General features: G+C 54.5%; 1 protein-coding gene across 3 annotated transcripts in view; it reads right to left on the bottom strand.

Annotated features, from left to right (window-relative positions):
- MGAT5B (alpha-1,6-mannosylglycoprotein 6-beta-N-acetylglucosaminyltransferase B) overlaps positions 1-27,181 on the bottom strand; it is an 89,718-nt gene extending 62,537 nt beyond the window's left edge. The window contains exons 1-3 of one of the 3 annotated variants that reach the window (XM_017884928.1): positions 26,881-27,181; positions 22,965-23,077; positions 13,318-13,465 (exon numbers count right to left, since the gene is read on the bottom strand). In XM_017884928.1, the coding sequence (XP_017740417.1) occupies positions 13,318-13,465; positions 22,965-23,077; positions 26,881-26,948 (329 nt within the window). In that variant the 5' untranslated portion in view covers positions 26,949-27,181. Of the gene's footprint in view, positions 1-13,317; positions 13,466-22,964; positions 23,179-26,880 lie in introns of those variants that run through there. The other 2 variants (XM_017884929.1, XM_017884926.1) reach the window with 2 other exon arrangements.

The raw sequence follows: 27,181 nt of genomic DNA, 5'->3' as shown, positions 1-27,181 counted from the left end.
CTGTAGTCCCTGCTACTCGGGAGGCTGGGGCAGGAGAATGGGGGAAACCCGGGAGGCGGAGCTTGCAGTGAGCTGAGATCTGGGGACTGCACTCCAGCCTGGGCGACAGGGCAAGACTCCTTCTCAAAAAAAAAAAAAAAAAAAAAAAAAAGAAAGAAATAATTATACAACTCACCACCATGTAGAATCAGTGGGAGTCCTGAGCTTATTTTCCTGCAACTAGATGGTCCCATTTGGGGGTGATGGGAGACTATGACAGATCATCAGGTATTAGATTTTCATCAGAAGCAGGCAACCTAGATCCCTCACATGTGTGGTTCACAATAGGGTTTTCAAGCCTATGAGAATCTAATCCCACTGCTGATCTGACAGGAGGCGGAGCTCAAGCAGTAATGGGAGCGATGAGGAGCGGCTGTAAATATGGATGAAGCCTCACTTGCTTGCCTGCTGCCCACTTCCTGCTGTGCAGCCAGGTTCCTAACAGGCCATGGAGCAGTACCAGTCTATGCCAGGGGGTTAGGGACAGGTGGTTTAATACAATCAGTTTGTGCTTCTTTGTTACAGCAGCCCTAGGAAACCAATGCCATTTAAAATCTTTTTTTTTTTTTTTTTGAGACAGAGTCTCACTCTGTCGCCCAGGCTGGAGTGCACTGTCACAATATCAGCTGACTGCAATCTCCACCTCCCCGGTTCAAGGAATTCTCTGTCTCAGCCTCCTGGGTAGCTGGGATTACAGGTGCCCACCACCACGCCCAGCTAATTTTTGTATTTTTAGTAGAGATGGGGTTTCACCTTCTTGGCCAGGCTGGTCTTGAACTCCTGACCTCATGATCCACCTGCCTCGGCCTCCCAAAGTGCTGGGATTACAGGCATGAGCCACCTTGCCCAGCCTAAAATCTTTTCTATGGACATCACAAGGCCGCCCAGGGAGGCAAGACTTCTTTTAGACTTTTAGGAGGACACGAGAAAACCGTTCCACTAACGATAATGACAGTTACACAGCCAACCGGTATTGAGCACTCACTTGTCCAGCTCTTTCTATACTCTGATCTCATTTAATGCCCATGACAACATCCTGGTCCCTCTTAATGCCCCCATTGGACAGATCAGGAAGGAAACCAAGGCACAGCAAGGCTGACTGACTTGCTTAGGGTCACACAGTTATTAAATGAGAAAATCAGTCCAACCAGGCAGCCTAGCCCCAAAGCTCACCCCGCCCAGCACAGAAGGCTGCTACACAGGCAACATGGCTGGAGAGGGACAGCTGGAGACAATGTTCCTGGTGGCAAACAGGGAGCCAGGTGAGCCTAATGAATGCCTGGACACAACTGCAGTGCCTACAAGCTTACGAGGGCCCTCCAGGCCTTGGTCTTCAGCAAAGGAAGCAGCCTAGAGCCACAAATGGAACACTGTCTTCAATCAATCAGAAAAGGCTGCCCTGAGACACGCTGGGTTGCTGGAAGAAAATCCATTTTCCACCTCTTACACCCCAGGAAGGTGGTGCCAACAGGGGGGCTCTGAGACAGGCAGGAATGCACCATTTCACCTGGAAGGGGTCCATGCACAGGGTGGGGGCAGGACATCAGGATCGAGGCCAAAACTGAGCAAAAGGCCCGGCAGGAGGCGAGGCCGAAGCTGCTCTGGCAGAAGGAGTTTCCCAGGCAACAACCACCCTAACCCCTGTAGAATCCATTAACAGGGTATGAACCTTGAATTCTATCTACCCCGGCAGGGGGGCAGGGGACAATCCACTGGGCCTTACTCCCACCACCAAGTGCACCCAGTCCTTCTCCAGCTGGCACAGATGCCCCTGAGCCCTTTGGTCCTGCCTGTAGTCCATTTTCCTTTCTTTTCTTTTCTGCCTTCGTTACATGCATTTTAAGAGAGGACGTCTGTTAACCCAGGCGAGCTTGAACCGGTGGCTTCCGGCAGAGCAGCATGAACACGAACAGTGAAGACCTGGCCCGTGAGAGTCAGGGAGAGGGGAGGCTGGAGGGCTCAGGAGGGGTGTCCCCAGAGGAGGTCCCATCATCCACGTGCATACACACATATTTACCACATGCCTGCTCGGTGCTGGGCTCTAGGCACAGAGGAACCAAACACAGATGAACCAAACGCAGGCCCAGCCTCAAGGATTCCCTGAGGGAGGTTATCAGGGAGAGGGGTCAGAGGGGAGAGCAATCTAGGGTGTGTCTGTGTGGGGTGACCCTGGGGCGCATCACAGGGTATCACTGAGCCACTCAAGGGCAAGAGGGAAGAACACGCAGGTACCCAAGAGCCCATACTGTACGTGCAGTAACAGGTGAGCTGGGCAGCTCCAGCATGTCCACACCCACACATCCGAAAGATGGGCCTGCCCTTGGGCCGGGCGCGGTGGCTCACGCCTGTAATCCCAGCACTTTGGGAGGCTGAGGTGGGCGGATCACGAGGTCAGGAGATCGAGACCATCCTGGCGAATACGGTGAAACCCCGTCTCTACTAAAAATACAAAAAAAAATAGCCAGGCGCGCTGGCGGGTGCCTGTAGTCCCAGCTTCTAGGGAGGCTGAGGCAGGAGAATGGCATGAACCCGGGAGGCAGCGGAGCTTGCAGTGAGTGGAGATCACGCCACTGCACTCCAACCTGGACGACAGAGCGAGACTCCGTCTCAAAAAAAAAAAAAAAAAAAAAGAAGGGCCTGCCCTGGACCTGCTCCAGGGAGCTCACCCCTCAGCCCTTGGAGTGTCCCGCTGATAAGAGTGTCCCTGTTTACCTGGGGCCTTGGGCCACCCCCGACAGTCTGTGCTTCCCTGTGACTGATGGTGGGGGCCTCGGGCCACACCGCCTCAGCTTGACCTCTGGAAGGGCCAGAGACTGAGATCAGCCCCTGAGTGGTCAGTCATGCCTCTGAGACTGAGCCCCCATAACATCGCTAGACACCAAGGCAGGCAACACCCATGCGTGTTGTCCCACATTGTAGCTGGGAGAGCAAGTGTGGTCATAGCTCCACTGGGAGAGGGACACTGGTGCTCCATGTGGATCTCCAGGGCCCGGCCCTGCCCGTGCGCCGCTCCCCTTGGCTGATTTTCATCCATATCCTTTCACAGGAATAAGCTGTCACTGTGAGAATCATGGCTGTGCTGAGTTCTGAGTCCTCCTAGCAAATCACTGAACCTCAGGGTGGCCTTGGGGACCCCAGATGTTCTGTGCCAGTGCCCTGCATCTGGAGCCCTAGGACTAGCCTAAGGTCACCTTCTCCTCACCACACAGGGTCTGCCAGTTTCCTTCTTGACCAGCACTTGGGGCTTCACTGGGGGGCAAAGGCCACTGGCCCATCACAGTCCTGGAGCGTCCTTCTAAAGACTTCCTACCTGGCCGAGCATGGTGGCTCACGCCTGTAATCCCAGCACTTTGGGAGGCTGGGGCAGGTGGATCACCTGAGGTCAGGTGTTCGAGACCAGCCTGGCCAACATGGTGAAACCCCATCTCCCCTAAAAATACAGAAATTAGCCAGTGTGGTGGCACATGCCTGTGGTCCCAGCTACTCTGGAGGCTGAGGTGGGAGGACTGCTTGAGCCCAGAAGGTTGAGACTTCAGTGAGCCGTGATTGAGCCACTGCACTCCAGGCTGGGCAACAGAGCGAGACCCTGTCTCAAAAAGAGACTTCCTACCTCCTGGCCCTGATACCACACCTGCCTTGCTGTGCTGGCTTTTCTTATTCAGTGGGGTCAGGGGACACACTCCAGGAAGCCTCCTGCCCTCCTCAAGGCCTGTTAGGGCCACGGAGGGCTTAGAAGAGGAACAACCTGTGTTCGAAGCACCGAGAACTTTGGAGCCAGCCAGGCCACCAGGCTGGCCCTGTGCTGCATGTCCTGGACCCACGAGCCTCTCTGAGCCTTGGCTCCCTTGTCTGTCAAAGGAGGCAGCCCTGGGAGAGCTGTGCGAAGGAGTAAGCAATAGAAGGTGCTTGCCTTGCCTGCTCCTATGAACCATGTCTGTGTCCCCACAAAATTTCCATGTTGAAATCCTAATCCCCAGGGCCAGGCGCAGTGGCTCACGCCTGTAATCTCAGCAATTTGGGAGGCTGACGTGAGCAGATTGCCTGAGCTCAGGAGTTTGAGACCACCCTGGGAAACATGGTGAAACACTGATTCTACTAAAAATACAAAAAATTAGCTAGGGGTGGTGGCGGGTGCCTGTAATCCTAGCTACTCTGGAGGCTGAGGCAGGAGCATCGCTTGAACCCAGAAGGCGGAGGTTGCAGTGAGCTGAGATTTACCACTGCACTCCAGCCTGGGTGACAGAGGGAGACCCTGTCTCCAGAAAAGGAAAGAAGGAAGGAAGGAAGGAAGGAAGGAAGGAAGGAAGGAAGGAAGGAAGGAAGGAAGGAAGGAAGGAATGCTAACCCGTAATGTGATGGTATTAGGAGGTGGGGCTTTTGAGGGGTGATTAGGTCATAAGGGTGGAGCCCTCATGAATGGTATTAGTGCCCTTATAACAGGCCCCTGGCTGGGCACAGTGGCTCACACCTGTAATCCCAGCACTTTGGGAGGCCAAGGCAGGTGGATCACCTGAGGTCAGGAGTTTGAGACCAGCCTGTCCAACATGGTGAAACCCCATCTCTACCAAAAATACAAAAATTAGCTGGGTGTGGTGGTGTGCACCTGTAATCCCAGCTACTCAGGAGGCTGAGGCAGGAGAATTGCTTGAATCTGGGAGGCAGAGGTTGTGCCTCTGCACTCCAGCCTGGGTGACAGTGGGAGACTCGGTCTCCAAAAAAAGGTCCCAGAGAGTTCTCTCAGCCTCTTCCCACTGTGTGAAGATACAGCAAGAAGTTGACCATCCCCCAAAGTTTGGCCCTCCCCCAAAGCTGACCATGCTGGCACCCTGGTCTCAGACCTCCAGCCTCCAAAACTTTGAGAAATGAATGCTTGAGGCTGGGCATGGTGACTCACACCTGTAATCCAAGTACTTTGGGAGGCTGAGGTGGCCCAATTGCTTGAGCTCAGGAGTTCAAGACCAGCCTGAGCAACACGGCAAAACCCTATCTCTACAAAAATATAAAAATTAGCCAGGGATGGTGGCATGCATCTGTAGTCTCAGCTACTCAGGAGGCCAGGGCAGGATTGCTCGAGCCTGAGAGGCAGAGGCTGCAGGGAGCTGTGATTGTGCCACTGCACTCTAGCCTGGGCAACAGAGGGAGACCCTGTCTCAAGAAAAGGAAGAAAGAAAGAAATGTCTGTTGTCTATGAGCCCCCCAGGCCATGGAATTTTGCTATTGCAGCCTGAAATCCTAAGACACCTATACGTAGTTACAGGTATACCTATACTTAGGTATACCTAGCGCTCATACCTAGTTTTAATGATTATTGGTGATGTTATTACTATCATTATTATCACTACTCATAATGGACATTCAGTCAAAGTTAGGTCTCACCCCCTTCTGGATGAAGGCCCAGTTAGATCTGCCCAACAACAGAATGGACCACGTCAGAAAGCAGTGAGTCTCCCAACCCTGAAATTGCCCCACCCGAGGTTTCAATGGCTCAGAAGGACCGAGAACAGGACTACCGCCCCTGCTGAGGGGGTGACCCTGAGATCCACCACTCACTGTCCCTCTTCAGACCGAGGACTCAGTGGGGCCTGGGTTCCTGGTGGTGGTGAGTCTGGCCCATGCCTTGGCACACGATCCTGTAGTGACAGATTATTCCCCAAGCCAGGCCAGGAGAGCACCCACATCATGGCCAATAAGAGGGGAGGGAAGGTCTCCGGTCCCACCCTGCCTTCGACAGAAAAGCTGGAGACATTCATCATGATCAGGAAGCCCTCAGGGCCAACAGGACATACTTGCAGCCTGAAGGATCCCACCTCCCTCCCAGCCCGGCAGGGACTGCACTGGGAACTTGGGACTTTTTCACATCCCATCCCCAATAAATGTGGCTGTTGTGTGGTTGGTCTGGCTCTCGGCACTGCGGGGCTGTGCTAACAGCACAGGCCTGGCTCAGACCTAGACGGGATCCTCCTCACCAAGCTGCTGGTGACATTCAAAGTTCAGAAGTGCCCAATAGAGGGTGACTGTTATTATTATTTACTATTGTCATTAATTATCATCATTAATTATGATGATGATTAATAATTATTACTTCAGCCAGCTCTGCAGCAAAGTCCGTTGGAATCCAGAACATGCCCTGGGGGTCGAGGGCTGCCCTTGGGTGGCACTGGCTGAAAGAGTGCCCTGACCTGCCAACCACATGCCTCTATCCCAGTGAAGGTACCCACGGTGGCCTGAGACAGCTTCTGAGACCAGAGGGGTTTGCAGACAGCTCTGGGCGGGGATGGGGAGAGGGAACGGTGACTTCCCAGGCTATCTGGTGTGTTCCCTGAGAGCTCTCCCCTCCCTGCCTGCTGAAGCCGCCCCTTGGTGGGTCCAAACCCATCACAGTGACCTCCCGTGGGCTCAGTCACCTCCCATGGGCACTGTGACCTCAAGAGCCTGCCTGGGTCCCAAGGTCCCAGGTCGTCTGACAGATATAGTGGCTTTCCCAAGGTCAGACGGCAAGCTCCCAGGACTGACACTGCCCTGCACCAGCCTTGCATTTCCTCACTGCCTCTGCAAAACAGCTCAATACACCTGGCATGGGAGACCTGGGCCTCAGTATATTTTCTGCACACCCACTAAGCCCCAGGCGTTCCACCAAAACCATCGTTTCTTACTTGGAAAGTGAAAGAATGCCAAGCGAGGCCTCTGGTCACTGTCCACCCTTCTTCCCGAGGCCGACCTCGTGCAGCCAGCCTCCAGGCACTGCCCCAGGGGACCAAAGAGGCAGCCAACACTGCAGGCCACATGCCAGACCCAGATGTTCTGTTCCCTCCACCACCTGAGGCCTAGGGCAACAGGCTGGGGCCAGCGGAGAACTCTGGCTCCGCAGGTGGCCAGTGGCAGATCACTACTTCCTCGCAGGCCCCAATCCTCAACTCCCTTCAGGATGGTCCCCCAAAGAGGCCCCTGAGACTCAGTCCCTTCCTCCTGGCCCCACGAGGTTACCACTGATTCTGGTCCAGTCTGCTTACTCTCCAGGCCACCCTCCAGAAGGAGGTTTAATTCTGACTTCCTCTCCTGATTTATGAGAGTTGCATTCAATTAACGGGGGTATTGATCTCCCGGCCGCTGGCTAGGGTGCTTGCTGGGGCTGTTATTTTATTATGAAACTGATCACTTTCCTTTTTAAAACACAGAGACTCACGTACACAGGTGCCTACAGACACGCATACCGGGAGACCTGAGTGCACACGGCTGGAAACGTGAGCGCTGGAGCCAGGGAGACGGATCCTCTCTGTCACCGTGTCTCTGTGTCCGCCTCTGTCTCTTTCACACACACCACACGGGACATGGAGCCCCCACCCCAGCATCCAGCCTGGCTTGCATTTGCACTGCTCTCTTCTGCTTCAGCTCCTCCTTGGCTCCATCCAGAGCCACCCCCGAGGCTGGGGAGGCCCCCTCCCCAAGTGAGAACAGAGAGGACTCCTCTCTCCCAAACTAAAAATAAATACATAAATACACCCATGCACACATGCACTCCCCCTGTTAAAAGGACAGAGCTGGGGCTGGGCTGTGTGCGGTGTCATTACCACCTGCCCGGGGAAGCAAAGCCTGAGATCACTGTGTTCCAGGGACAGTGGCAGAACCAGCAGGAGGAGCCACAGGGACATGGGGCCAGGCATGGTGCAGCCACTGGAAGGACCTGGATGAGCTGGGGACCATGAGGGAGAGGGGAGTAGAGGAGGGACTTGGTCTTATCGATGACTTAGAAAGACCTCACTGGGCCAGACATGGTGGCTAACACCTGTAATCCCAGCACTTTGGGAGGCCAAGGTGGGCAGATCACATGAGATCAGGAGTTTAAGACCAGCCTGAGCAATATGGCGAAATCCCATTTCTACTGCAAATACAAAAAAATTAGCCGGGCGTGGTGGTGCACACCTGTAATCCCAGCTACTTGGGAGGCTGAGGCGGGAGAATTGCTTGAACCCTGGAGGCGGAGGGTGCAGTGAGTCTAGATCGTGCCACTGCACTCCAGCCTGGGCAACAGAGCAAGATTCTGTAAAAAAAGAAAAAAAGAAAAGAAAGAAAAGGAAAAAGAAAGAAAGGAAGGAAAGGAGGGAGGGAGGAAGGGAGGGAGGGAGGGAGTGAAAGAAAAACCCCAGTGGCTGCTGAGTTGGGAAGAGCTGGTTGGGGTCAGTTGGTGGGGTGAGAAGAGGTGGGCTTCTAAGGTGTATTCTGAAGGTGGGAGAATTTGCTGAGGGACAGGGTGAGCGTATGAGAGAGGACAGTCAGGAGTGACTGTAAGGTCGGCATCCAAGCCATGGGAATAATGGCGCTGATACAGCCTGCGATGGGGGCTGGGGAAGAAGGGGGTCCTGGGTGCAACCAGGAGACCCCAAGTCTGAGCATTCCCAGGACACCCAGGTGGGTCGGCAGGTGCCTATTCTGAGAGCAGCGGCATCCAGGGCTACAGCCCCAGCTTAAGATACAAACTGAGGAGTCTAGAGGACAAAGGTGGTTTTTTTTTTGTTTTGTTTTGTTTTTTGTTTTTTTTGTTTTACGAGACAGACTCTCACTCTGTTACCCAGGCTAGAGTGCAATGGTGTGATCTTGGCTCACTGCAGCCTCTGCCTCTCGGCTTCAAGCGATTCTCCTGCTTCAGCCTCCTGAGTAGCTGGGATTACAGGCATGTGCCACCATGCCTGGCTAATGTTTGTATTTTTAGTAGAGACATGGTTTCTCCATGTTGTTCAGGCTGGTCTTGAACTCCCGACCTCAGGTGATTCGACCACCTCGGCCTCCCAAAGTGCTGGGATTATAGGCATGAGCCACCACACCTGGCCTGAAGATGGTTTTTAGAGCCACCAAAGTTCAGGGTTCAAGCCCACCACTGCCCCTCACTCACCAGGTCCTCCAGCCACAGTGCTCCCAGGTAGCCCCCCCTCCCTGGTCTGCCTCCCTCGGGCTCAGCCACGTCTGGGTCTGCAGGGTCATCTGCTCCTTCCCTCTGTCCAGAGCGCTGGCTGTCTCCCCAGTCAAAACGTCCCTCCTTCAAGGCTATCCCAAACTCCCCCTGTGCTATGGGGACTTGGTGATTCTAAGCCTCCCACAGCATGGCTGGGTCACCCCTTTCTCTAGACTCTAACAGTACAAGGAAAGGAAAGGAGACAAGCTATTCTTCCAAGCACCGAGCACAAGGCCCAGGCCTCCCATCAGCATCATCTCTAACACACTTGAAGAACCTGAGGCTGGCAGAGCCCAAGGCCGCCCAGGTCTGCCCCACTCCCAGCGGCCACCGGCCAGGCTGGGCACCAGGCATGCAGTGGAATTCCATCTCTTTTGTGCCCTCCACTTGCTCTCAAATCTCCAGCCCAGACTCCGCACACACTAGGCATTCAACAAATACAGACTGACCTCCTCAATCCAGGCAGCCTCAAATTTCGGTGGTTTTATGGCCTTATGGAAAATTCAAAGATCATTACTATTTGGCTTTAGGATACATAATACGATGCCATTTGCAGCAAATCTGCCTCCCTAATTATGTTTTCCTAGGCTAAAATCACAAATTTACTTTCCCTGAGGACACACCAGCCATGAGTGGAAGGCGGCAGCCCAGAAGCTTCCAAAAGGGCTGAGGAAAAATAGTGGAGGTGTTTTTCTAAGCCATAGGAAATTTCTAAGTGGGGAATCCAAGTGCAGGCACCTGTGGGTTTTCTGGAAACGCAGCAGCAGGCACTCCTACAGGACTCTTGCCGGTCTAGCTGCAGGTTGGTTAACCTGGAGTCAGGTTCAGGGTGGGGAGGAGGCAGGAGTGTTTGTGCACAGAGGCGTGTGAGCAGGTGGCTTTCACAGGCCCTCGACACACCCACCATTTCTCTCCCTGAAACCAGCAACCACAGTGTCCCTGAAATTGATGGCTCTGCCTGTGGGTGTGATGGGGTCTGCCCACATGGATGGTTGCAATTTCCCAGGAGGAAGCTGGGAGGTGGCACGTGTTTCCCCTTCCCCAACAAGTTCCCTCCTTCCCCAGGAGGAGACAAAGGGCAGGGCAGGGGAGGGAGGCACAGGCCAGGACTGGAACAAATCACAGAACCACTGGATGTGTCAGCAGTACCACCTCCAGCCCAAGAAGGCAGATCTGGAGTCCAGGTCCACTGGACCCTCAGCTCTGCTGCCTGCAGCAGTATCCTCAACAGAGATCAACAAGGCCTGCTCCTGACCTGGCGAACAGGCCTACAGACAAAGGCTGCGTCAGAGGCACAGCTGGTGGCAGACAGGAAAGCAGAAAGAATGAAAGAAGGGCAAAGGACTGGATCCGAGGGAGAAAGATGGAGCCGGGGGGCAGGGGCTGGATCTGAGGGCACACAGACAGTGTCAGAGAAGAAGGATCTGTGCACACAGAGAGGAATAGAATATGGCCTCATGCCTCAGGGGGATTTCCAAGGAAGCTGAGATCCCTTTGCCAGCACTCCTCATCTCTACGACAGCCTCGCTGCTTCCCCTCCTGCCACCCTGTTAATCGAGTTTTCACTCAGCAGTCAGAATGATCTTTTTAAAAAATAAATCCAGTAGGCCAGGCGCGGTGGCTCACACCTATAATCCCAGAACTTTGGGAGGCCGAGAGGGTGGATCACCTGAGTTCAGGAGTTCAAGACCAACCTAGGCAATAGGGCAAAATCCCATCTCTACTAAAAATACAAAAATTAGGCCGGGCGCAGTGGCTCACAACTGTAATCTCAGCACTTTCGGAAGCCAAGGCAGGTGGATCACGAGGTCAGGAGATCAAGACCATCCTGGCCAACATGGTGACACCTGTCTCTACTAAAGATACAAAAATCAGCTGGGCATGGTGTCACGTGCCTGTAATCCCAGCTACTCGGGAGGCTGAGGCAGGAGAATCGCTTGAACCCGGGAGGCAGAGTTTGCAGTGAGCCAAGATCGTGCCACTGCACTCCAGCCTGGGCAACAGAGTGAGACTCCATCTGAAAACACAAAAAACAAAAAACAAAAATTAGCTGGGCATGGTGTCACACACACCTGTAATCCCAGCTACTTGGGAGGCTGAGGCAGAAGAATTGCTTGAACCCAGGAGGCGGAGGCTGCAGTGACTCGAGACCGTGCCACTGCTGGTCTCCAGCCTGGGCAACAGAGCAAGACTCCATCTCAAAAAATAAATAAATAAATAAAACCTCTTAGAAAGGGACAAAAACCAAACCACACATAACCACATATTTAATGAATCATCAAGAGCACAGTGCACAGTGCTTAGAAATGTGGGCTGTGGAGCCAGTCGGCCTGAACCCAAAGCTGGGTCCAGCCTCTTACAGCTGTGCAACTTTGGGTGAATTACTGAACTTCTCTGTGCCTCAGTTTCTTCCTCTGGGAGAAAAAGTTTCCTCCTCTGTGAGAGTAAAGATTTAATTAAATCTTAAAGATTAAACTGTAAGATGGTTTGTGAGATAGGTAAGATCACGGCACTTATGCAGTAAGAACCATGCCAGGTGCTTAGTGCACTTTGAGTAAATGTCAGCTAATATGAGGGTAATGATGCTCACACCAGATTGGCCCACCAGGCATCCAGGACATTCACTCAATCGGCAAGGCCAGTTAGAGGTTAGCCCTATGGCCAACAGCCCAGCACTAGCAGGCTACATGGCATAGGATCCCACACCAGTCCACATAGGCGCACTGTGTTTCAGGCCTGACTCAGGCAGGCGTCCCTCCAACCCTCCTGTGGGCACAGTGACCTCCTGTGGGTCAGCATTTCCTTCTGTTTCACCCAACTCTGTACTTTAGAAATGCCTAGAGCTTTGGCTTTTCCATCACACACGCTGGCTGAGAAACAGCTTTTCTGCAAATTGTCTAAAAGTGTGTTTCAAGTTTAATTTTTAGCAGCTAGAATACATTTAGCAAATCCATGTCATAAAGAACTCCAATATATAAAAGAGGGAAAGTGGAGCTTTTCTCCCTGGAATAGGGTGGGGTCAAAATCCCTCCTTCCACATCCACTTCTAGGGGCCAGTCAGGACAGCCTGACCTCCTGCACTCCTGTTCTCTGAGGTCCAGGAGATGCCTCATATACCTAGGACACATGATTTGGATGTCACATCACATGTGCCCCGGAGATGCTGCTGGGGCATGTAGGATAGCAGCACAGACTCTGGGGCTCTCAGACATCCTGGCCGGAGTAGGAGAATATTTAGAATAAATAAACCAGAAAGTTCTACTTGGCAAAAATGGCCAGGGGTACATTAGTAACATGCCCTCAACACAGAGTTCAAAATCATCACAAAAACAATATTTTTAAAAAAGGCTGGGTGGCTCATGCCTGTAATCTCAGCACTTTGGGAAGCTGAGACGGGTGGATCACCCGAGGTCAGGAGTTTGGAGACCAGCCTGGCCAACATGGTGAAACCCCATCTCTACTAAAAGAACAGAAAACTAACTGGTGTGGTGGTGCACTCCTGTAATCCCAGCTACTCAGGAGGCTGAGTCACGAGAATCACTTGAACCTGGGAGGCAGAGGTTGCAGTGAGCCAAGATCATGTCACTTAACTCCAGCCCAGAGTAAGACTGTCTCAAAAAAAAATATTTTTTTAATATTTAAAAGGCAGTAGATGTAATCCCAACTTTGGGAGGCCAAAGTGGGTGGATCACGAGGTTAGGAGTTCGAGACGAGCCTCGCCAACATAGTAAAACCCTGTCTCTACTAAAAACACAAAAATTAGTCAGGTGTGGTGGCATGCACCTGTAGTCCCAGCTACTTGGGAGGCTGAGGCAGGAGAACTGCTTGAACCTGGGAGACGGAGGTTGCAGTGGGCGGAGACTATGCCATTGCACTCTCTAGCCTGGGTGACAGAGTGAGACTCCATCTCAAAAAAAAAAAAAAGGCAGTGGAATACGTCCTGTGAGATGCCACTTACATGGAATTTGTTAAAATCACACACTATGCATTTATAATGTGGGTGTGTATTAAACATATGTGCAAATGTGCTTGGAATGGACTGGAAAAACTCACAGCAAATTCAGGGAGGCACTTGTCTCTAGGGAGGAGTCGTTAAAAGGCCCTTCAGTTTTCATCTGTGATGTTTTATTTAAAGAGGAAAACAGGCCACAAATGCGACAAAATGTTAACAGTTGTTAAATTTGGGTGGTAGAAGTGCGCTCTGGGCTGAATTACCATATAGTCAAAATCTTCTCCAGATTCACAAAAGGAGATGACGGACAGCATCCCGGGCAGAGTGGCAGGTGCCACCGCTCCCCTGCTCCGCGTGCCTCCTCCCCACATCCCCTCACCTGTCTGCGGGAAAGTGCAGGTCGCCGCCAGCCCGGTGCAGCTCACTGACGTTCTCCAGCCTGGCCAGTGCGTCCATGCGCTTCACCATCAGCTCCAGCAGGTCGCTCATCTTGCGCAGGACGCCGCGGGACTCGGGGCCCCCCATCACTGTGGGCAGAGTATGGGTATGGTTAGGGGAGGCCCGAGCAGCCTGGAGGCCACCTGAGGCCACCTGGTGTCCAGGCTGGGGCAGCTCAGACAAAGCTGGCCCCAAAACCCCCCAGCACCAACACCAGACCGCAGCCTCAGCCCTATCTTCCCAGGCGCTCCTGACCCCTTTGCTGCATTGTTTTGCGGTGCAGAGAACAGCATCGTGGTGGAGTGAGAGCCCTGGGCAGCCCTGTCCCCACCAGCCATGTGACATTGGGATCATTTCCTAAGCCCTCTGGGCCTCAATTTTGTCAACTGTAAAATGGAGCTTTAGATGTAATCTTTGAGGTCTCCTGGGGCCCAACAACCCTCATATCTGTGAGATGGCAGAGAAGGCCCAGCATTGGGACAGAAGCTCCAGAGCCCCCAAACAGCAAGCTCCAGGCAGGACTTCTAGATCAGGGTTCCTAGCAGTGCGGCCAATCACCCAGCAGTATCTGAATCTTCTAGCCAGGCTGTTAAAATTCAGATTTCTGGGCCTTGGTCTAGATTTGCCAATTCAACTGTCTAGGGTCCGGGGCCCAGGAATCTGCACTTTCCTTGCTCCTCACGGATCCGGACATGCAGGGAAGCTGGGAGCCTGTGTTCAGGGGCCCAGGGCCCTGTTGCTTCCCCAGCCCTCCTTCTCCTGCCCGGCCTCTGGGCCCTAACCCCATCTCTTCCCCATCCCTCTTCCCTGGACCCTCCTGTAGGAAACCCTAATGCATGTGTTCTGAATCTCCAGCTGGTCTTTGGGTTCTCAAAGATCAACTGACAAGGGCAGGTTCCCTGGGGCTGAGGCGCCTGCTCTTCCCTCTGCTCCCAGCCTGGGCAGGGGAGACCTTGTGAAGAAGAAAATTAAATGAAAATGAGGCATTTCGACCAAGATCCCATCAGCCAGACTGCAATCCTCCACGGCTTCCTTTCTAATCATTCCCGATCATTAGCGCTGCACGTGCCAGTGTGCAGGAGCGAGCTCTCGCCTTCCTTTTAAATTAAATCTGAAGGCTTCACATTGCCCCTCCACACAGTCCATAGGGTGCTGGGCTCCAGGCACTAAAATCCCCAACTCAGCTCCTCCCAAACCCCTATGGGTTGGGCTTGAAATCACTCCCCAAAAAGGAGCCAAGTCACCTGGGGACGCGAACCTTTGACGCTCAGGCTGGGGCTCAGTGGAGGATGCCATGGGTTGGGCTCCCCAGAAGCAGAGCCTGGGACAAGGGTTTGAGGGTTAGTAGTTTAAACGGGAGCTAATGGAAACCTCGGCAGGAGAGTGAGGAAGAGAGACGGGGAAGCTGGGGAAGCTGGGGAAGCTGGGGAAGCTGGGGAAGCTGGGGAAAGCTGCATTGCCGAGAATGTTACCACCAGGGCGCCCAAGCTCAGCCCTGCCAGGGAGCCCCGAGACCAAGTAGAGCACACTACAGTCACCCCACCTGGGGAGGGCAAGGGGCCTGGGGCCTCTGCCTGCTGACCCCCGTGTGACCGGGGCAGTCACTGAATGGCTCTGAGCTTCAGCAATCCCGTCTCAAGGCAAGAATAACAGGCCCCATCTGCAGACCAACATCACAGCACCAGGAAGGTGACAAGAGAGAGGCCACTGAGAAGAGGCGGAGCAGGGAGAGGAGAGAAGGAACTAGAGGCTGTGAGCTGAGCAGGGGCAGCCGGCAGCCTCTGCATCACCGCGGCTGCTGTCACATTTCTGCTTTGCTTCTGTCCTTCTTCCCTGGCTCCGGCCGGCCCAGCCACTGCTGCCGCGTTCCCACCCTGATATAAGTCACCCCCTGGTGGGGCTCCCCTGCCAGGTGAACCTGCCTGAGGTCAGAAGGGAGGCCACAGGAGCTGGGGAGGGGCCACTCACACCTCGTGGAAATGCCAGCCAGACTAGGGCTGCAAAACAGGAGAAGCTGCAATTTCCTTAAAGACACAGGGCTCCTGGCTCTGAAGAATAGGCATGAATGGGAGCAGGGGGGAAGTGGGGGGCAGAAGAAAAGGAGGAGAGAGAGGCAGAGATGCCCAGGAAGGCTCACGGATGGGGTTGGGCATTGGAGAAAATGGGCATATTTCCTCCCCACCCCAAGAGCTGAAGCAGCAAAGGACCTCCCCACAAGTCTCTCTACGGAAAACAGAGTGGATTTTCAAAAACTCAGCTGGGAGCGGGCAATTTCACACTAGCATGAAATGACACTAACTCAGGTCCCTCCAGCCTCTCAGGCCCTCCCCACGCACTTACACACTCAATCGGTTAATCTGGGCAGCTCTGGTGAGCCATCACTCATAGCTTGGGCTGGAGTAGTCCTTCTCCAAAGTAGTGGGATGAAAACAGGATATAGATGGCTCGCTCTCTCTTTGAGCTTCCCAGAGGTGGGGGCAATGGTTTACATTTTCAGATCACTCTCATTTCAGAGATGCCTGCCCAAGCCCACCATCCAAATTCAATACCGAGCTTGCAACCAGTGCTTGTAGCACAGAGTAAATGAAAAGATTCCCATCATTTCAGCTAAAAAAACTGGAGGACTCAGATGACCTGCCTGGCCACTGCTTTCCACAAGTCCACGGGGCACCACTGGTATTGTGACCACTTGAAGGGTATCATGGAGTCGTGCAGTACACAGCCTGCCTGGCCTCACTGGGCAGCCCTGGTGGGCTGTCGCTCACAGCTCAGGCTGGAGTATCCTTTCCCCAAAGGACTAAGATGAAAAAAGGAATAACAGACCACAGCTGGGATGCCGTAGCGGTGCTGTGGCCAGAGCACTCAGCTGACTGACCACAGAACCTGGTCAGTAGCTCGCTCCTGCAGATGCAGCACCCCGCTAGTGCTGAGCCCACAGCATGGCTTTTGGGGTGATGCTGTGTTCCCTGGAGTGCCTCAGGCCTGGCACCCTGTCTGCTGCTGTACCGGTCCCACTCTCCAAGCCCACCCCAAGCTTCCTCTGCTCCTGCCCATCGCCTGAGCCCCTCCCACAAACCTCACGGTCACAGCTCCCCACCTACACCCCACGCTCCCAGCCCCATTGCACAGGCTGAAAAACAGTTGATGGGCCAAAAACTATGAGGTCTGGCCTAGAGCTGCAGGGGCCCCTGACAGTCGACAAAGCAGAGGCTGCAGCAGCAGCATGGTGGCATGGGCCTGGTCCAGAGGGGTGTGGCAGAAGCCTGGACTCCAGGCCTGCTCTGCCACGGACCAGACAGGTGCGCAGGTCACCGTTCTTCTCTTGGCCTCAATTTACTCTCATGTAAAACGAGGGGGCTGGGCTCATGGAGCTCTGAGTCCCTATCACCCTGACTTCCGTTTCTGACTTCCCCTAATTGCCTCCAGAGATTCGAGAAATGGGAAAAGAAAGAATCACCCCTATAAAAGCTGGCAGCAGGCCAGGCGCAGTGGCACATGCCTATAATCTCAGCACTTGGGGCAGTCAAGGTGGATGGATCGCTTGAGCTCGGGAGTTCAAGACCAGCCTGGGCAACATGGCAAAACCCCTTTTCAATAAAAAATACAAAGATCAGCCAGGCATGGTGGCATGTGCCTGTAATCCCAGCTACTTTCAGGGCTGAGGTGGGAGGATTGCTGGAGCCCATGAGATTGAGGCTGCAGTGAGCCGTGATTGCACCACTGCACTCCCGCCTGGGCAACAGAGCGAGACCTTCTCTCAAACAAACAAACGAAAACCCTGAGGGCATACAGAGGCATGGGTCATTGCAGCCTGGGTTTCACGATGACCATGCCCACAGAGCCAGATCCCCCATCTATAGTTCTTCAAGCCCCACCTAGACCAAGGCAGCAAGAGTCCCACCCCCCAGTTCCAGGGGCTCAGGAGCTGCTCCCATCTTCTGCAGATGGCATGGAACTCCAGAAAGCACTGAGACCTGGGGAGATAGCCCTGCCCCTTCCCAACGAGCCCTTGGGGTACCAGGCACATTTTCTACTCTAAAAATGCCCAAAGACAAGGCAGGGGGTGGGTACCCAGGAGGGAAGCAGGTTAGGCCGACCTTCCCCCAGTGACCCACTCCCCTAAAAGCCACCACTGGCCCTGGGACTGTCAGCAGAGCCAGCTGACATCGCTTGCCCCGAGTCACTTCACCACTCTTGGCGTCAGCTAAATTGAAATATATTTAATGTGAGGCCCCAGTGATACATCTCAGAACAGGCACATGTTCCCTCCATATTTCCATATAAATAAGGAAAGCTGGGACGCTGGGAGATACAAATAGATCCTCTCATCTACCGACGGGGTGTGTTTATTACCCACGGAGGCTCCATTCCCTCCCCAGACGCTCTGTGTCTCTCTCTGTTTCTCTCATCCTCCTTCGTCCCCTTTTTCTTGTCCCCATCCCCCCCCTTTGCCATTGGAAATTGAATGAGCCCCCATCTCTCCAGAAAGCAGAGACCTCCCTGGCACTGAGAAGGGAGCTGTGACTGGGTGTTTGTGCAGCTGGAGAAATGTGCACGTTTGTCTCACTGGACTTGCTCACCACAGAAACCAGCTGAGGCCACGGGCGCTCTGGGCTCCGGGCAGCAGAGAAGACAAGGACAGGCCGTGGGAGGCCACATCAGGCTCTCCCTCAGACCTCTGGGCCCTGGCCCCCCATCCATTGAGCCTGAGAGAAGAGCCCCAGGGCCCCTTAGCACCAAGGGCCAGAGCCAGAACCATCCACGGAGCCAGGGAGCCTTCCTCAGGTTCAATTCCTGGAGGAGGCCTGGGAGGTCTGGCAGGGTGCAGTAGACACATGCAGCTGTGCCATGGACTTCCAACCTACAGACCCCTCCCAAAACACAGCCTCCTACCACTACTTTTTGTTGTTGTTGTTGTTTTTTAAACCCAAGACGGAGTCCTGCTCTGTCACGTAGGCTGGAGTGCAGTGGCGCAATCTCGGTTCACTGCAGCCTCCTCCTCCCAGGTTCAAGCAATTCTCCTGCCTCAGCCTCCTGAGGAGCTGGGATTACAGCATGTGCCACCACAGCCTGCTAATTTTTGTATTTTTAGTAGAAACGGGTTTCACCATGTTAGCCAGGCTGGTCTCGAACTCCTGACCTCAGGTGATCCACCTGCCTCAGCCTCCCAAAGTGTTGGGCTTACAAGCTTGAGCCACCACGCCCAGACTCCTACCACTACTTCTTCAAGACAAGTCAGAGGGCAGGAAACAGCCCCACAGCCCTATCTGCAGCCACATGGGGAAGGAGGCCTAGGAGAGAAGGGCTGGAAGGGCAGGAGACAGGAAGAGGGCCTGGGGTGGGAAGTGGGGCAGAGCTGCCTGGGAGGGGGCAATGCCGGAAAGCCCTCCCCAGGGTCCAGGCCTGGCCCAAATGCAGCAAGAGGGAATGAAGTCAGATCTCCTCTGGGTCATGATTCCCCATGCAGCCTCCTCTCTCGAATCTTTCAGATGAGTGTGCAGAATACAGAAAGAGATGTCAGTCACATTTCATCCCCCAAAGTACGCAGAGTTTATCATGAAGTATAAAGAGGCACAGAGGAGAATCTGGAGGCCCCGCACATAGACCACAGTCCACAAGAGGCTGAATGACGCCCTGCTCTTCTTTTCGAGAAAAGCCTTCTCCTCCCTCCCCCTTCGCAGCCACAGTCTATGTGGGACCCCACTTCTGTCACTTCTGTCACTTGTCACTGGTTTGACGGGGAGGAGAGATGGTTTTTCCCATTTGTACACAGATTGTTTTGGTGACCAATGCAATGATTTTTTTTTTTTTTTTTCTAAATAGCAGGGCCTTAGAGGGTTTCCTCCTCCTGATTCTGCTCTGGGGTTGTCTAGACTCCACAGATTTCTTTTACGTAACAAAATGTGCATTATCCAACAACCCAACCCTAGCCCAGAACTTCCAAGATCCCTTCCCAGGCCTGATTCAGCCAAGCAATCTGCCAAGCACCTCCCTTGAAGTCCTAATCCTTCCCTCAGGCATCTCCTAGGTGGAAATGCTGGCACCTCCTTGATTTTCGGCAGGGCTGCCCCAGGCACTGTGTGGGGATGTAGTTTGAGGGGCTTCTCTTGCAGGATCAGGATGTTAAACCCACATTGCAAACTGCTTTCCCCGCCCGAGTCCCTGCCTTGGGTCTGCCCAAGCAAATTAGCTTGATCCAAGGGTATGAAAGAAATCACGGGGAACACTGCAAATCGGGATCTAAAGTGAATCAGGGTCAGCTCTCCCAGGTTCTCAGCGGCCCCTTTTTCTCCTCCTTCTCCCAGACTTCAGTTCTGTATTCCAGGCACTCAGCTTCTGAGGCCTGGGAAATGTGAAAAGACTGGCTTGGATAAACTTGGTCTGAGAACCAACGTTACAACATGTAGAATCTCCACTCCTAGGTATACCCAACAGAAATGCCTACATGTGTTTACCAAAAGACGTGCACTAAAATATTCATAGCAGCACTGTTCGCAAAAGCCCAAAACTGGAAACAACCAAATGCCCACCAATGATCGGATGGATAAAAATATGGTGGTGTACGCATGTTCTCACTCATAGGTGGGAATTGAACAATGAGATCACTTGGACACAGGAAGGGGAACATCACACACCGGGGCCTATTGTGGGGAGGGGGGAGGGATAGCATTAGGAGATATACCTAATGTAAATGACGAGTTAATGGGTGCAGCACACCAACATGGCACATGTATACATATGTAACAAACCTGCATATTGTGTACATGTACCCTAGAACTTAAAGTATATTAAAAAAATGGTGTTGTACTCACACAATGAAAGGCTACACAGCAAAAAAATGAAAATAAAAATAAAAAACAGTGCAAAAGTGCAAGTGACATACATGATATGTATGCAACCACATACAAGATAGTGAGTCTCACACATGTACTATTGAGAGAAAATCCACACAAAAAAGACTACTCCTGTATTAGTTCATTCTCAATGTTGCTACTAAAGACATAGCCAAGACTGGGTAATTTATAGAGGAAAAAGGTTTAATTGACTCAGAGTCCAGCATGGCTGGGGAGGCCTCAGGAAACTTACAATCATGGCGGAAGGGGAAGCAAACATGTCCTTCTTCACATGGCAGCAGGAAGGGGAAGTACCAAGCAAAAGGGAAAAAGCCCCTTATAAAACCATCAGATCTTGTGAGAACTCACTCACTATCACAAGAACAGCATGGAGGTAAACCACCCCCGTGATTCAATTACCTCCCATAGGGTCCACTCCACAAGAAGTGGAGATTATGGGAACTACAATTCAAGATGAGATTTGGGTGGGGACACAGCCAAACCATATCAACTCCCAAAACGATTCCACGCTCACGAAGTCCAAAAAACAGGCAGAACTCTTCTATGCGATCAGAAGTCAGGTCATGACTATCTTTGGGTGAGTAATGACTGTGAAGTGGCATGGGAACACTTGGGGGCTGATCATGTTCTGTTCCTTGATCTGGGTTGTTAGTTGCATGGATTGTTCATTTGTGTATATTATACCCCATTAAAAAGTTTAAGCCCATGCACATGCACACACATGCACATGCACACACACATGCACACACATGCACATGTACACACATATGCACACACACCTCTAGTCCAATTGTATGACCTTGGGCAAGTGCTCTCCCCTATGTGGTTCCATCCATCTTTAGACCCAGACCTGCAGCTAGGGTTGGACTCCCAATCCCATACCCAAGCAAAACTGCACAGCATGGAGCACAGCAGGGCTCCCACACCCCTTGTACTCCGGACCACTGAGCCTGATCCCGCCCAGATGGGGCAAGAGCCATGGGGTAGGTGAGTTACCTTGACTCTCCAACCCCCTTAGGGAGATAGGCATAAAAACCAGAGCCCAGCCAAAAACCCCTCCTCTCCCCGACCCCTAATTCCCACCTCTTAGACCCCTGACCATTCTGGAGGTTCAGTTTCCTCAAGGCCTCTGTAGCAGCCCACCCAGATAGGCACACCCCCTTTCCAGGGGTGGCACCCAGGTACTTTATGAATCTCTGTCTATACTCCAACTTCCCATGCACCACTTTTCCCACCAGCCCTCCCTCAAGCCACCCTTCCGGTGCACCTTCACGACTGCCTTCTCCCACCCCTGCCCACCTCAGTCCTCAGCCTCTCCTACATAGACATTCCAGCATCTCCTTGGTCTTCTTCCATAAACACACTTTGCTGCAGTGCCCCTGTTTCCAACTCGACACATCCATTAAGTATTGATGGAGTGTTCGCTGTTTGACAGATGCTGCTGAGGCCCCTTCCCATGCTTTATCTTAGCACAGCCTCGTGATGAGCCTGGGAAGTGGGTATTACCATCCCCATTTACCAGAGGAAAATTTGGAGGCTCAGAGACTGAGGAATCTCTGCGAGTCAGAGACGGGATAAATTAACTTACACTCAGGCTTGAATGACTAATAAGTATGAGATTCCTTCTGAGAGCTTTTGCAAGTTTAAAGAAGTGCATGTGAAACCAGAGGAATGAATCTAATGATGAGATGACAGATGGCATAATAAGAGCCCCTCAGCACCCACCCAGATGACAACCTATTCAACTTGGGATGTCTACAATATTCATCGCTGAGAACAGGGGAGCCAGATACCCAAGCCCTGCAAGTTCAAGAAGGTAGACCTTAAGGAGAGACTTCCCCAGAGGAGCAGGGGAAACTCACAGAGCCAGCCTTCAAACAGTTCCAGAAACCCACTTGCCTCAGTTTCCCTACTACCCCATGTCCCTCCTTTTGACCAGTGACCAAAAGAACCCCCATGATACAGTGGGCAGGACTCAGTTCTGACCCCCACCCCTCCTTAGGTGAGATGAGGTGGGGCTGGGCCCAGTTTCAGGAGGAGGGCTCCCAGTTGGTCACTCTTGTGCCATGTGGCACCAACCATGCTGGGTAATGTTCACGTGTGAGCCCCTTCAATCCAACCTCTGCAGAAGGTCACTGCTGTCCTTCTCTGTAGGGAAGCCAGGTGACTCGGCCAACAGCACACAGCTGGTAGGTGATGACCAGGATGCAAGCCCAGACCCGCCAGACCTCCAAAGCCCATGCTCTGATCTCCATTCCACTGCCTTGCAAATATCATGTGGGCAAGGAGTGATGGGGCCTGGGAGGGACCTGTGTCCCAAGAGCTTAGAGATAAGACATTTAAGCCTATGGGCAGGCCCGTCCCCACATGGCCACAGCCTGGGCCAAAGACAAGGATATGTGTGCCTCAAGGGTTCAGGTGTAATCTCCAGAGACCTCTCACCCCTGACACCCAACTAAAGAAGCAACACTGGCAGCCTCTTCTGAGACCTGGGAGACCCTGGCTTAAAGGCCTAGCCTGGCCTGAGAATCCAGGCCAGAGAAAGCCTGATGACCGCTGCCAGAACAGAGCCAAAGTGCATGCAGGGTCACACAGCACAAGCCCAGGCCCCCTCCACTCACATCCACCTACAGGGTGGCCAGAAAGCCAGGTACAGGGCTAGGCTCAGAGGCACTTCCTCTTTGACCCACAAACACCCTCATTCATCTCACACTTCCTTGCCCCACCAAGGTACCTTCTGTGCGGATGGTGAATGGCGAGTCCCCCAGGCGCCGGGCCGAGAACTGGCCTCCCAGAGACGTCATCAGGAAGCAGAGAGTGAAGAAGCCGATGCCCAGGACAAAAAGCCTGTGGAGAGGAAGGAGGCGGGTCAGGAGGGCAGGAAGGGCCATCGTGCTCCGGTGCTCCACCAAGTACCGGATGCACAAATGCTTTAAGAATGAGTGCATAAGTGAAGGAAGCAAGGGAGAATGAAAGGATGGGGGCTGAGCTCCAGGCCCAGGAGGGCTCCCCCACTACAGGATAAAGAGAGCTAGACTACAAGATGCTGGCCCCGAGCCACACGAAAAACCACAAGGCAGAATGACGCACACTTAGGCATGAGGCGGGCGGGCTCTAGCCTCCAAGCGGAGCTGGTTCATTAACAGCTGCAGTCCTCAAAGTGTGGTCCCCAGACCAGCAGTCGGCATCACCTGAGACTCCTTAGAAATGCCAATGCTGGGCCCAGACCCCAAATTACTGAATCTGAGGCTCTGGGGTGGAGCGAGCAAGCTGTTTTAGCAAAGTCTCCTGAAGATTCCACTGCATGCTAAAGTTTGAGAACCAGTGGTGGACACAGCAGGGCCCGAGGCCAGCCAGAGGGCAAGGAATTGGTCCAGACAAAGCCCACCTGGACCCTATCAGTCACTCAGGCCGCCTTCGGTGCTGTACGCAGAGGCGTTGCTGCAGCAGTCACGAGCTTGTTTGAACACCCCCAACCACTTCCACTACTAGATGGTAAGATCTCCAGGGCAGGGTCACACGGCCCATGTCCAGGCTCCCCCCAACACACATCTCCCCTAGGCAGGCACACCCAGGGTCATCAGCCTGCACCACGGACTGGCCAGGGTGTCCTCATACCTGTGCAAGGGATGTAATATAGGTGTGTGTGCTGTCACACTGGGTGGCAGGGAGAGCTGGCCAGAACAGGACTCCTGTTCCTGCCTTCAACACGTAGTTATTGATTATCCACCAGGAGCCAGGCTCTGGGGTAACCCCAGGGGGACAGCAGGGAACAAGGCACAGAACCCTTCCTCCCTCAAGTCCAGACCCAGGGTCCTGCTGCTTCCCTCATCAATCCTAGGCCCCAAACAGGAGAGCTGAGCTCACCAGCACAGCCTTGGGGCTTTTCTGGGACCTTGAACCTATCAGGGGACTTGATGAACCAGCAGAGCTGAGAGGGGTGCCCTCCCACCAACCCCAGAATAGGGTGAGGAACTCTCTCTTGTGTGGAGTCAGGCTCCCTGGAGAGAGCCCCACAAGTCATGCCAGAGACCTCCGGGCTTTGCCCCTCCACTCCCCACCCTCAAGTTCCACACTTGTTTGTGTCTTTATGCAAGACTTGCTTTATGCATTTTAATCTTCATTATTTGAAACTGGCAGAGCAGTATTTAATTAAAATTTGGTCCATTAAAGAAAACACAAAATTGCAGAAGAAAATAAAAGGCACAACAAAATTCCCAGCCCATATTTAAAGGAAGCTGTTAGAGATTTGGGCAGAGAGGAGGAGAACCCCAAAGCAGAGAGGTGCTTGGGAGCTTCCCCAAGGAGAGACTCAAAGACCACACCCTCAACAGGAAGGACAGGAGACATGATTTAGTAGGCGAGACCGCACAAGGGACACTTCCCTCAGTGCAGAAGGACACCTCACTGAATTCCACCAAGCCTGGGGGTGGGGCTCAGATCTTGGGGTCCCTCGGAGGAAGTCAGGAGGCTCTAGAGATAACAGCCACAGTCATGGCACAGGAAAGGTGATGTCCCATGCTCGGGAGATCCCAGGGGAAATCAGCTATTTGTCCTCCCAATCTGAGGACAAGGACAGACTTACCCCACTCATGTCTCTAGTCCCTGGGGAAGAGGCTAGGGGAGTGAGGGAGTTGTACTTAGAGCTGGGGACCTGGGCTGCCTGCCAGGGTCCAACAACTGTGCTAAGAGAACAGTGTCTACCCACTTTAGCCTGAAGTCACCCAACACACCTCATCTGCATCTCCTTCTGCCAGCCCCCCATTCTGGGATTCAATGTCCCCCAAGGCAGCTGGGGGGCATTTGGAGTGGACTCAAGTTAGAATGGTTTCAGCCATCTATGTATCCACTCAAGCAACATTCCAGGGGCACCTATGGAATAAAGACTCTGCCAGCAGCCCTGGGAAAACCAGAGAGAACAGGACCCCAGCCTGCCTTTGAGGATGAACAAGCCGGGGTGCTGTGGTTGGAGCCTGCCCCCCACCTCAACTGAAGGGACTCACTGATGGCTGCAGGTCTCCGGGAAGCCCAGGGAGACCCTGGGGTGAAGTTACACAACTGTGGGGACCCATGCAGCTCCACCCCCAGTCCTGCCTTCAGATAAGGGCCTGAAAAAAAACCAGGGCGGGACGAGACAGGGAAGCAGCCCTCGGGCGCGAGCGCTGTCCGTGGTACTGGGGTCCCGAGGCTGCTTCCAATTGCGCTAGGAAACATCCAGTCGCCCGGAGGGCGCGAACTGAATGGGGTCGGAAGAGAAGGGGCGAGGACCCTCCAGCCTTCCCAGTCAGCTCAGGGATTCAAGGGCTTCCCTGGAGGAGCAAGGCCCTTTACAGAGACGCCCGCTTCCCGCCCTGCTTCCCATGGGCTCCCGACGCCCCCATCACCGCCCAGGGCCTGCACCAGCACTCCGGGCCTCCCGGCCCCTGGACCGCAGCGGTCCAGCCTGACCCCTGCAGTCCCCTGGGGCTGCCTCCTCGGCCCAGAAGGCAGGCCCGGTATGCTGGGAGACGGGCGCCAGGTGAGCCACTGTCTCCCCGCCCCCATCCCCGTCTGGAGCCGGCAGGGAGACCACAGTGGGGCTGGGTGGGACTGGGGCTCTGGCCGAGACCTGGAGGGCAAGGGTTCAGGGCCCCTGCCAGCTCCGCCTTCGCGGGCTCCCTCCCGCGCCCGGAGCCCACCTGTGGCCGCGTCCCGAGTCCGGCCCCTGCGCCGGGGCTGTCACTCCCCTAGCTTCCTCGCTGACCAGCTACCCAGGGGGTGACACTCGGCCCCGCCGGGCGTCCACCAGGCAGCGCCCCTTCCCCACCCAACTGCGGGCCGGCTCCGCGGGTGCCTGGGAGGAGAGGGGGCTGACCCGGCACCGCTGGGCCCTGGGGGCCCCTGGCTGGGTCCAGTGAGTCCTGCGCGTCCCCAGCCCTGCCTGGCCTGGGCCCCCAGGTGCTGGCCGCCCGAAGCATGTCGCCTTCACCACCACCCGCCCGCCACGCTCCGCCGCAGCCCCGGCTCCAGCCGTCCGGTAGCCCCGCAGCGCCGCCCCTGCCCCCGCCTCTCCGACGCCTGCGATCGGGGGCGAATCCCGGGATGAGCGGGTCCTCGGTCTAATCTCGGGACCCTCTCGTCGGAGCCAGGCCCGAGCCCCGTGGGGAGGAGAGCAGTGCCACCAAAGTCGGGGGAGAGGGTAGCACAGGTGGAGGAGTTGGGGGTAGCCGACCTAGGGGCAGACAGGGGGGACGGGAGGGACCGGAGGGGGAGCTCCCAGGCGCCGCACACTAACTTTGCCGCCCGGGTAGGACCGTCCGCGGGGTGAGGAAGGACCCCGAGGGGCTGGGATGGGGCGGGCAGGCTGGGGCGACTTTCTGGGCCCACGACCACAACCTGGGGGTTTTCTGCCCCCATTCTTACCTCTGCACCCCGAGTCCTCTCCAACCCTGCCCAACTCGGGACAGGTCCCCGAATAACACACCCCTCCCCACCCGCACCCCGAACCCCAACCCCATCCGTTTCCCCAGCCCAGCCCCACTGGTGATCACCAGGGGTTGAAGCGCGAACCTCCCCTTCTGCCACCGGGACTTGCACGCTCGCAGGAACCGACCTCGCCCACTTCCATCCCGCGCCCCCCGGGGAAAAGACCAACCAGGAGGGAACTTTACCGAAACGGTCTCAGGGTGACCAGGCATCTTCTGACCATTATCTTCCCATCGGGGTTGACGGTGATCATTGTTCAAAGTTGTTGGTGCGAGCAGCCGCGGGGGAGGCGGGACGCACCGTCCTGGGCCCAATTCTCGCCGCTTCCGGGCCACGAACCCTCTGCGGGCCGAAGCAGCGTCCGAGCGAAGCTGGGAGCGCGCGGCTCGGTGGCCTCGCTGCTCGGGCCTGGGAGGGCAGCGGAGGGAGCGGCGCGGCTGCCGGAGGGCGGCGAGGGCGCCCGGCCGGGCCGTCTCTGCGTCTCCG

This window comes from Rhinopithecus bieti, unplaced genomic scaffold, assembly GCF_001698545.2.
Source record: "Rhinopithecus bieti isolate Rb0 unplaced genomic scaffold, ASM169854v2 scaffold_13400, whole genome shotgun sequence".
Classification (NCBI taxonomy): Eukaryota; Metazoa; Chordata; class Mammalia; order Primates; family Cercopithecidae; genus Rhinopithecus; species Rhinopithecus bieti.
The sequence above is the reverse complement of the archived record's forward strand: the minus strand, read 5'-3'. Positions and strand labels throughout refer to the sequence as shown.